This window comes from Pocillopora verrucosa, chromosome 3, assembly GCF_036669915.1.
Source record: "Pocillopora verrucosa isolate sample1 chromosome 3, ASM3666991v2, whole genome shotgun sequence".
In the NCBI taxonomy this organism is placed as follows: Eukaryota; Metazoa; Cnidaria; class Anthozoa; order Scleractinia; family Pocilloporidae; genus Pocillopora; species Pocillopora verrucosa.
This window is the reverse complement of record NC_089314.1, coordinates 25596176-25607977: the sequence shown is the minus strand read 5'-3', so window position 1 is coordinate 25607977 and position 11802 is coordinate 25596176. Positions and strand designations below refer to the sequence as shown.

The window sequence follows — 11802 nt, the reverse complement described above, 5'->3', positions numbered from 1 at the left end:
AATTGTCAACAACAGGACCACAAAGCCTATAAAAGTGAGAGCGCACTTGTTTCGTGTCAGTTTGAATCGTGAGACAAGCTGAGAATGGAAATTCAAAATCAAAAGACGAGTGCCCCAGAAATCTTTGAGATTTGGGACATTTTCGAGTCCTACATAGCATCAGTTATCATTTGCGTTTTGATCTTGGAAGCTCTCGTTGCTGTTCTCTTCTTCCTTAAAATGAGAGATGCTCACGAGCCAACCGTAAGGCACTCACGGCGGAGAAACGGAAAACTCTCCAGGCCTTTGGGCTCGTTGGAACGTGTGTTGCTGGAGAGAGAAAGAGTGAATCATTGGGGAACTGTGTCTTCGGTATTACTCCTGGATTCTGCGGAAAAACTTAAACAAGATCACTTAATAAAAGCCCTCGGCCTGCTTCCCAAACGATTTCCTCTCCTGAGGATGCGAATCAACCAGAGCGGCAGTCATGAGTGCTTTGAGGAAATGGAAAACCCAGAAACAGTGGATTTTAAAGTCCTTGACGAGATCGCGGCTAATGAATGGGAGAAGGGCTTCGAGGAAGAAATAAATGGCTCTTCTTTTAACACTGACACAGGTCCTCTGTGGCGACTCAGGCTGCTTAGAGAGACACTTCACGAAGGAAAATACCGGAACGCTCTAGTGTTCACATTTCATCACGCCATCTGCGACGCCCTGTCCATTTTTAAGCTTCAACAACAGCTGCTGAGTTTCCTTTCTTCAATGTACGATGGAGAAGACTTTAAAGTCGAGAGTCTCCCCCTCAGACCTCCTCTTGAATCGTTGACATCAAGTCTCGTTAAACCAAATATTTGGGAAAGACTGTTGTTTAAGAGTGTATTTGCCCTCCAGCGAGTGAAGAACATCTTTGTTAAGCCAAAGAACTTGTATCTGTCGTTCTACCCTCCTGTCGCCGATTCCGATCCGTCGGTGATGAAGAAAACTTGTCTACTTGGTCGCAGTCTGTCTGAGGAGGATACCAAGCTGTTAATAAAGAACTGTAAGTCCAACAAGTGCACTGTGCACGGCGTTATAACCGCTTCCACACATCTGGCAATTACGCGACTTCTACAGAAAAAGAAACAAGACTTAAACGCTCCGGTCACTGTCGAATCGTCTTACTCCGTTAGTTTACGGAAGGACTGCCAGCCACAGGTGAGCAGCGATGATTTTGGAGCTTTCATCTCCGCAAGTGTGTTATCCATTCCAGTACCCAGTGTTGACCTCACAGATAAGCAAGGATTTTGGCAGTTTGCGCGCGCGTGTACTCGCGAGGTACACACGCAGGTGGATTCCGGAAAACATAGGAACGCTCTGAAGTTTTATCAATGCATTGACATTAGATCGTACTGTAAAATGTCCGATTATAAGCACAACGAAGGCCGTAGAAGCCACATATGTAATATAAATAATTACGGGGCTCAGAGCACTAATCTGAGTGAAGAGAGTCTTTTTAAGATTGCAGGGTCGTATTTTGGTGTGCAAGGCGCGAAAACCAGTCACATATTTGGCAACAATATCATGACAGTTGACGGCAAGCTTTACTGGGCTGTAGAGTATTTTCCACATGTCACCACTAAAACACAAGCAGAAGATTTTACTGATTTAACCTTGGAAATTTTAAAGGGGGCTTCTGTTTGATAGCAGTTTAATATTACAAATAAATTTTGCGCAAGCTAAAATTGTGTAGTCAAAAGTTTCTTCTACCGTTAAGGGCTGAAATTGTAAAGAGGTATTTACATTTCAGCGTAAAGCAGTTATTTAATTTGTTGTTTCATCGACGTCGTCTTTGCAAAACTTGCTGGGTGTTCACGTATAATAGCTTAATATCAACAAAAGAAATATATTTTGTGTAAATTTAATCTTAGTCATAAGAAGAACACATCAAGATATGGTATGTACATTTCAGTAGGTTCGATTTTGGCGAAGATATTTGAAATAAATAATATATTAAAACACAAATTTTGAAATTGTTGTCTCTTTTCGCATCGCGTGTCTCAACAATGTTTGTCAAAGCGGTCAAGGTTATTTCCTTCAAACATTATACATAAAGCGGTTCCGTTTCTATCATCCTTCAAAAGGTTTTTGCTGTCATATCAAACCCACGCTTGGCCAGCCGGAAAACTAGCCACATAAATGTGTGCACTCTTAACGCCCCTGACATCGTGTCAAAAGTAATACGGGATAACCCCGGACTAAATTGGTTTATTTCACTGCGCTCTGTAGTTGGTTAAGAAATATTACACTCAACTCTTAGTCATTCAGAATGACGCAAAACTCATACCCTGCGCAACTTGCTCGCTTCCTTATAATTGTATGTACTTTAGGTCTTCACTGCTTCTTTCGAATTGTGTGCATTGGCTTCAGTTCAACCACTTTTCCCGCCTTTTCGCGCTGCATGCGGAATCTTTAGGACTGGCCCGAGTGTTGCACGGCGAGTGAAGGAACGACCCCTGAAGCAGACCCCGGGAAAAAGTTCTGCTAAGTAACTGTACTGACTTGTTTTTATTACTTTTTTTTAAACTTTTTTTTTTTGAGGTAACTAGCTTCTCATTTGTACGCAGCGGGTATCCCTTCGCAGAGAAAAGCAAGGACATTTTTATCTCATATTCCCAGTTTCTGACAAAATCATCAGAATAATTTGATAATGGTCAATTCCGAATACAGATAATTTGGGATGAGTAAATTTTGGTGACCAAACCAAGAGAGAAACCAGCCCTCATTAATAGACTACATATTTCAATGCTGCATTTGTACAGCTTTTTCTATACATTCCTTAGATAATTTCTCTAAACAAGAAATGTTCCAGCCGTGGCCGTTCTTCTGCCTGCAAAAAAATTGTTCGACGACAGTGTTGTCCCAACACATTTCTCAAAATGCACAAAACCAGATTTTCTACATGCCCCCTGTAAGAATTAGTAAGGCTGAGTTCTTCGTTGTAAAATCATCTTCTTCTACTGATACTTAGAGAACACGATTGCAGTGTGGTCCATTGAGCACTGCATGCAGTAAACTACTTTCATGCTGACTTTATAGAGGGTAGTTCGAAAAAACGCTTCGCAGAGGAGAAGTGAGGATGACGAAGACAGTTCCATCTTCCTACTGTCAAATCAAACAACTGAAGGCGTGTTTCATACGAGGAAATCGCTCTGAAGAAGTCTTTCGACTGCCAAAAGTATTTTGGCTTGGTTCCTACGAGTAAGCTTCACAAATCAGAATAAATTTGAACTCCCGCTTTAAAATATGGCGATCATTTGATTCGAACCTGGAGTCCAGTCCATTTGAATTCAATGCAGTTCCTCTGTTTTTTATCACTCTCACATTCTGATCACAAGTCAAGGTTTCGTGACACAAGAGCGACAGTAACGAAAGGTCTGCTACCAAACTCTTTCTCGTCTCATTCACATGGAAAAATGGCGACACTCCCTTTTATTTATATCCACCGTTTCGCTGTACTCAGAACATAAATAGCCATTGTACCCACAGAAGCTGTTAATGTCCACACAGCGAGCTTCATGTAAGGATTTGTTTGTGTCGCCGATTGGAAATTTTGTGAAACTTCGAGTTCATTGTTTGTGTAAAGGGCAAGCTGTTTTTTCCTTTGTCTCAGAACAGAATCAGGTCTTTGGTCTCCTAACTCTCGTATAAACTGCTTGTGCTTGGCTACGGTTATGCTAAATTGAAAAAAAAATCACTCGTACATTAAAGAGAAAAAAATGATGCAAGGTAAACATTGGAGAATTCTTCGAAAGGAACTTGCGAGTACCACACGATTTCTAAGGAAAAAAGAAAATCTATATAGAGAGATAAAACTCTGGATATTTGAGGTTGCGGATTTTGTCGTCACTTGTGATTTTATTTACTTAAAAAAAAAAGGATCGCTGGACAAATTGACATGTCTAGCGTTTAGAGACTACAACGAAATACTGGAGAAATTTCCTAACAAATCAACCCTTAAAATGCAGATTCTTGTATTAAGCAGAAGAATCGATGAAGAAAACTGACAAAATAAAAATCAACAAAAATTTAGATGATGCACAGAAGAGCGTAAATTCTTCTCGACTTATGAACACGTAACGTTTCAATTTACAACTAAAAATGTAGCTACAGGTTCTGAAAAGGACTGTTGTCGATGACCATGGCAGTCGTTTTTAACATTGCAAAGCAAAAAACACCAATTACCTTTCTTTAAGATAGCGGTCAACTGCTCCAGATAGCTTTTCTGGGGGAAATTTACGGAACAGCGAATGCGCAGTGGTGATAAGTTCTTCAACATAGTCAGGAAGATCATCGGGAATTCGCGAAAGCAGATGGTGTACATAGCTCATTTCACATTCGCCGGCCAGCACTTCAGAACGACGCCGGATCACAAGCTAGTGACAAAAAAGTTTAAACATAGATTAAAATGAATTTTTCGTTTCTTTTCACACTTTCCTTGGCTGAAAAACCTACGTGTAGTTATCGCTCGCACGAAAATTCTGCGGCAGTTTTAGCTTGTGGATTGACATATTTCTTCAAATTTGCGAAGTTCAAGGTGACTGAACTGGTGGAACTAATTTTTGTGTTTCTTTTTTTCCATCTCGTTAGGAGAACCTACATAAGGGAAAAAAACCGAGATATTTTCAGAAGGCCGTCGAGTAATGAGTATATCAAGTCATGTTACAAATACTCCGACGTTTCCTTATTGTATCTTCTTTACTCCTATTAAAGCTACGAAACCGTTTAAAGCATGGGAAAATGCGAAGGGCCGACTCACGATTAGTTTGAGTTTTGATGCTGATTGAATGAGAGGATGTCGAGTTTTCTGGACCAATCACACAGACACAATCATACAAACTGGGTACAAAATTTCACTAAAATCTACTGGTAAGATAAAGAAGAAGGACACAGCAACTCACAGCGGCACCGAAGTACACAGGCATAAGAGGATGGGTGGCCAGAAAGAAGTCATACAGGCGCACTATGGTGGAAAAATCCTTCAACACGTGACCATACCACGTGATTAGCCAGCTGAGGGCAAACACCTGTCCCACTTCAGACCTTGTCAGTGTAAGGAATGAATTATTACTAAATTTGAGATCATCATTTTTTCGCAATATTATGCTAGGTACTGCAATGGAGGGTATTATGATACTGATATATTCACAGTCGTGCAATGGAGTGTGGTAGACATGGTAGCTTTAAGGTTAGAGCAATTGACTTTGGATTAAAAGGACTGGGTTCCAGCCCTAACCCAAGGGTTAACCTAACCAGGGTCATTGCGTTGTATCCTTAGGTTACGCATTTTTCTCGAACAATATCTCTTCATCCAAGGGTAGAGATGGGGGTACCAGTGATGGGCTACCATCCCATCCAGGAGGAGAATTACTACTTGGCAGCTTCATGGTGTAAAAACCAGGGTAAAGTCAAGAAGTGAGGATCACTTGGCTTGTGCCCCATACTTAACCTACTCTGTATACCTTTTGGAGCCAGAAAAGTGATCTTGTCTTACAAAAGACATGTAACCAAAAGTCGGGGGGGTCTCATACATATGTATAACTGACAGCATAATATAGAAATAAGGGGCAGAAACTAAGGCAAATAATTCACTGGGGTGAAGTTCATGATTTCCAGGCTTGGCTGCTGAAATAAACTAAAATAACATACCTGACAAGAAATTCCCTCAATTCTGGATCAGCTTCTTCAATAATGGGATGCAAAAATGCCAGCATTTTAGTTGTCTTCTCCATTGAACCTTCCATGAAGTCCCTGAAACAAAAAAGCACAGATGCCAACAGAAATAACCACCTGAAACAGTTTGGTTTTACATGTACTATTGGAGAAGATTGTAAAAGGAAAATCACTGAACAGTAAAAATGTCAAAGAGGTATTACACACAAAAAGAGCTACAGTTGAACTTCAAGAAAAATGCAACTTTTCAAACTATACCAGTGGCTTTTGCTGTTGAGCCACGTCCTGGCAAGCTGACTGCTACATTTCAGTGAACTCTCAAGGAAAGAAGCAATGGCTCAGTGTTCAATGGACTAAAGTCTAGATGGAAAGGTCTTGGTTTATCACTCAATAAATATTCCAACCCATGATAAAAAAATTCCTTATTTTGTCAGTTTACCTCAGTTGATGAAGAGACAATTGCTCCAGAAGAGCTGTAGCTAACTCCTCTCCAGCTACAAGCAACAGAGTAACAGCCACATCATGGTAACCCTTTCAAAATGATAATCAAAAGTATTTGATTACCTATTATAAATGTTGTAATCTACCCAAAAAAAGGGGCATCTATGCCACTCAGAACTCATAGGTTCCTCCTTGTGTATATGACTATAACATACATAATTGCCTTATTAAATAACAAACAATTTTTATTACTATTTACTATTCATAAATAACAGCATACCTGATAATAATGCAGATCCTGATTTCTACACAATACTCTCATGATGATCCTTACCAGCTGCTCTTGAAGGGCACGCCGCCTTGATGCTCTCATCTCTGATTCCAAATGAAAGTAAGAAAACTGTAACCAGAGGTCTGAATTTTTTACTGTAAATTGGGTGGTTGAGGAAGATGGGATGACCAAAAGAGTCTTAACAAACTCTAAGCCACATTATAAAACAGTCCAAAACTACTCACAATAGATTCAAAGAGAATGGGAGCACTAGTAATAACCAAACTATGGGTATCTTACATTGCTATCAATCAAAACATCAGTTGAAAGTTACTATAAAGGAACCATTAAATCTGACAAAAAAAAAATCACGTTGAGATATTGTATAAAGAGAGTACATAATTATTGATTCACCTATTAGAAATATTTGACAGAAGAAGAGAGGAAACAGCAGAATACAGGCTACATGATTGAGGACATGACCAAGATTGTCCCAAAGAAACCCAAGTGATTGGGAGGGTATGCTTATGCCCAGTTTCCATTTGATCACCAGAATAGACCTAATTGCCCTGAATTTTAGTGTATTTGAGATGAGACAGACAACCATAAGAAATCTAAACCTTCAGACACTGCAAGTGTCCATATATAACCCAAAAATAAGCTTCAGCCCTGATACCACTGTACAATTACATGTAGCAGTCGAGTAACTTACCAGAGGGAAACCTCCTGTGTGATCGATCAACATCTAAGTTTACTTGTCTCCAATACTTGTGTACTTGAAACTGTTCCAACTCAGAATTGTCTTTGGGAAAAATAAATCGTTACAGTACAATCTTTGTCACATTCTCAGGGGATTTAATATGTTTTGAAGAAGATGGAAACAACTGCCAAGTTCACAGCCTTGGGCAGTTTGATATTCACTCTTATGTTGTCAATTTCAGAGAAAGTAGGGGGTTATTTAGCCTGGCACAGATGGCAAATTTTTCAGATACTGAATCTTGTTGAACCTCCTGTCTTCCTGTAGCTGTATCTTACTTAAAGAATAAAATCCCAGAAGTGTCTCAGTGGCAAAACACATAAAAAGCTAAGTCCCTTACCAGATTTCACACATCAGACAGATCTGATTTCACAGTTAGATGCAATATCAGCTGAGCTACAAGAAAATGTTTTGGTAAATTTGTACATATACTTGGTTTGCATATTTCTACCTATCTTCTTGTCTTTGTTTCTTGAAATCTCCAGTGTATTGACATTGAGTAGTTTAGACCACACTTTACACCTCAAGTCTACAGCAATGTAGCCATCAGCTGTGATGCTCAGGTCTTTCAGTGATGGTACATCCACTGGGTCTGAATCTAAAGCATCTGTTATCCTGCGAATCTTACCTCGCAGACGGGCCTCTGACACTGCAAAGGAAATTGTAACAGCTACATAAGATAGCGTATTTCCTCTGATAAGCTCCCAGGCACTTATTTAAAATTTTGGCAATAACCCTTTAACTCCTAGAAGTGATTCACATGTAACTTCTTCCTAAAATATCCATCCACTATCCAGCAAACAGGTAATGAGAGTACTCAAGTGTATCAGGTAGAAGTTTTTATCTTGATCTAACACCAAATTCTTGCAACTAATTTACAAGGAAATTTGTAGCAGCTAGAGGGGAGAATTAACAATCAGATCCTGCGAGTTGAAGGGTTAAGGGGGTGCTCAAGGGGGGTTCTTATTATTCTCCTGTATCAATTCCACCATAGATGAAGCATACAAAGTTTTAAATTAAGTGTATACCTACTGTTTAAGAAAGTTACTGAGGAGAGGGAGTGTTTGTTTGACATTATGGGGGTGGTGGGTGCATATTTGGGGAGGGTGCTTATTAGAGTGTTGAGGCTTATTCAAGGAAATGCAAAAACTAAAAATATTTCCCTCAAGTTAAAATAAAACCAATCATGTCAACCTGTGCATATGGGTGATATTTTCAGCTTATGAATTTAAGTTGTAAATTCAATGTTTGTTGATTCCTGTTTATCTTTGTTTTGGAATACTTCTTTTATGCTTTGTGCAAAGGAAAAAACACAGCAAACTAGTCAAAATGATTTCAACCTGAATTTCGTCTTAAAATACAACATAAAATCACCGTGAAAAGATGGAAGGAAAGATCCAGGTGGTACAAAATAATGTAATAATGTGTGACAAGGGTCACAACTCATGATTCATTTATGAAAGACAAACAAATTGCACTCTTTACTCACTATAACTGTCACTGTCATTTGACTGTTTGCCCTTGAAGCTCACAGTTTTACCTGAGCTTTGCTTTCTATAAAATTATTCACATCCCAAAACAGATATTGTCAAAAAACATCTGTGCAAACCTTTCTGTCAAATGGTGGTTATTGTTCATATATTCTCTGTTTTAATGTACAATGATAGGCAAGGACTATGGTAAAGAAAAAAAGCTGTTCTAACTGGCTGACTGACTGACTGTCAGTTGTCAATCAGCCAACTTGTTGGGTGGTTGTCTTGCTAACTGGTCAAGTTGCCTGAGAGTCATCTCCCCCAAAGTCATGTTACCTGAAATTTTAGTAATGTCGCCCAAAAAAAAAAGTCAAGTCACTTGAAGAAACAAATACGAAAAAGATCAGAATTTCAGACTGTAAATAGGCAATTACACTGAGAAATTTTTTATCACTATAGCACTCTTTGTTTCCAACAACACCATGAAGATTCTAAAAGCGTTGTTCGTTTCTAACAACGAAGGGAAGTGTTCTACATTTATGACAAAAAAAATGAAGCCTTGTTCGTTTGGTATGTACTTGTTTCTTACTCGCGGACATTTCGTAAGCTTGGGAAACTCTTTCTTGTTTCTCAAAATGTCATGAAGACTTTGACTACACAGAAATCAATTGTATGGTCAGAATTGAAATATGTTTGAGTAATGACTCTAAAAGTATTGTTTGTTTCTAACAACAGAGGGAAGCATTGTTGGTTGAAACAAAGAGCGCTTTAGTGATAAAAATTTCTCAACATTACTGCCTATTTTAAGTCTGAAATTCTGACCTTTTTAGTATTTGTTTCTTTGGGTGACATGACTTCGAGTGAAATGACTCCTGGGCGACATGACTTTTGGGCGACTTGACGTTGTCTTCCCTCTGTCATTTGTGTCTACCAACTGCTGGTTAACTGTCAGCACAAAAATGGCCATTTTCTGAAAGATTGCTGACAATTTTTTTAAGCCAGTTCGTGGCCATACCATGAGAGGATAACACAGGCTAATGTAAAGAACTGCTCCCAAACATAGATTGTCAGTTGTTTTCTGATCACAATTGAATTTACTTGCACAATTTGAACCAATAGTTGGCTGACAGTTTTCTTTAACTTAAGCATAGACCAGCTGTTGGCCGAGAGTCGGTGAAGTTTCAGCAGTATGCATGTTAGATCTTGTCATCATTATATATGCCGTGACACCGCCAACCAACACAGCTCGTCTCGATTAAGTAGTCCGGCTAGCTGTAGCTAGCGCTTTGCTTTATTTTCCCCCCGCACTTTATAATTTTTGGCCTAACCCAGCAAACCCATGTAATCGAAGGAAACACATATTAGAATATACTTACAGTAGTACATCATCTGTCCTACGATGCCCGCGTTCGGATTTTTCGTTTTTCCGACGTAAACTTTCCTCTTGTACGTGTAATGTGGAGGTTCTCTTCGTGCCAGAGCGGCCATGTTGATGTTGTCAAACCTGCTCACTTTACTTAATTACGACCTTCAAAAATTTCAGACGATGACTCAAACCACACCTACATAGTCTATCGCGAAGTTTTATTTCTCCATCTTTAAATTTCTATCGCATTTTGGGAGTGAAATTGGTTATATTTCTCGCCGAATCTTCGGCGTTTAACGCCGATATCACCTCCATTTTGTTTCCTGTTAAGAAAACTGCTGACTTCATTGTTACGGTCTGCGGCTTCACAAGACACTCAATAACCAAAACAGCTTCCAAAAAACAGCTATCAATGTTGTCCATGTCCCTCACGGTCAGGGACCCCTCAAGATCCCTTAAGCTCTAAGTTGACGGGAGAAGGGTTAGGAAATTTGTAGTAATTTTCCTGACATACCAAAACAAAACAAAATAGATGGGACCTTGTTCTTTCTACAAGAATGAAGGAGACTGACATAGACAGAGACAGAGGATAGATCTTCCCTCAACGGAATACCTCTTGGAATTCCTTAGAGAGGTATCCTGCCTAGCTCTAAAAATCCGGGCTTTTTTATATTGCAAGTAGGCTTTGCAAAAGAGTCAAAGTGAAGAATTGGTAAAATTTCCTCTTAGTTTTCTGCTCAAAGCCTGATATATTTGGTTATTTCTATCAACCTTGTCCCTAAGAGTATTTCATTTATTATTTATGATTTACTTCAAGTGCAAAAGACAGATAACTTTACACACTCTTGTGGTTCCCTAGAAAATCATCATGTTAGAAACACGAGCCCATTTTCAGACCAATTTGGCCCAACCAGAATCTTTAAAGCTGTCAGGACTTTCAATTAGTATTTAGAGAGAAGCACTTCAGCAAATTCCCCACCAAACAGTTATTCAGTCATAAAATTTTAATGCTGACCAGTAATTATTAGGATTTGCATGTATTTCTCTATTCAAAATTAAGATTTCTCTTCTAGAATTTTCCCAAATCAATAAAATTCTCCAAAATCAAGTTAACAATAGGCTTGAGGGTTGTGGGACTTATCCCAGAGTAAAAATTTCTGAAATTCAATTTGGCCAAGATAGTTATCTATAATTTTGCTTCCTTACAAAGATCTTTCCCAGCAATTAAGTTGAACCAGAGATCTCCTTTTGAGAACTTCAATTCTACTTTCTTTTCTGAACTACAGCCAGGTTATTTCGAATTTCAGTTTACAAATGATTTCTTTCTTGCGAATATCTTGATTTCCTTCTCAACACCAAGAGATATTGACCAGCTACAGTGCAAGTGGTATACACTGGTGCTCTTAGGATTAAAAAAGAATAAAAATAAAGCACATACGCTTTTCAGTGTATAAAACTGCCAGTGTAAACATCTCCTCAGAGCATAATTTTCACCTCGTGTTAAAGAAGATAACATAACTTGCAAAAATGAGAATATGTGCAGCTAATTAAAGCATTTGCTTTAGGATGTTTCATGACAGCTTTTTTGAGATTACCTTGTTTGTATGGCACTTCAAGGTAAATTTTCTAACAATCAGGGATTGAATTGGACCTACAGTATACTTCATAACCAATCTCTCACTTGCTGATATAAATTCTGCACAACCTTCTCATCCAAATAAATAAAAGGGGTAAGTTTCCAAGAAACTGTGGTGCTGTATTGGAGGGAGAGTATAATAGACAGGGTAATAAAGTATTACCATCTGAG

At 38.8% G+C, this 11802-nt stretch overlaps 2 protein-coding genes across 2 annotated transcripts; one reads left to right on the top strand and one right to left on the bottom strand.

The window, feature by feature from the left end:
* LOC131800296 (uncharacterized) lies at positions 1–1871 on the top strand. The gene has a single exon (XM_059117980.2). It carries the CDS (start codon positions 85–87, stop codon positions 1657–1659), a length of 1575 nt encoding a protein of 524 aa, XP_058973963.2. The 5' UTR covers positions 1–84; the 3' UTR covers positions 1660–1871.
* Positions 1872–1920: 49 nt separating this feature from the next.
* Positions 1921–10317, bottom strand: LOC131800297 (TBC1 domain family member 20-like). Its single transcript, XM_059117981.2, has 9 exons — positions 10006–10317; positions 7609–7806; positions 7113–7202; positions 6410–6504; positions 6128–6219; positions 5665–5766; positions 4917–5058; positions 4201–4391; positions 1921–3692 (listed from the first exon to the last, which is right to left on the bottom strand). Exons 1-9 carry the CDS (start codon positions 10115–10117, stop codon positions 3452–3454), a joined length of 1263 nt encoding a protein of 420 aa, XP_058973964.1. The 5' UTR covers positions 10118–10317; the 3' UTR covers positions 1921–3451.
* Between the last annotated feature and the right edge of the window lie 1485 nt (positions 10318–11802).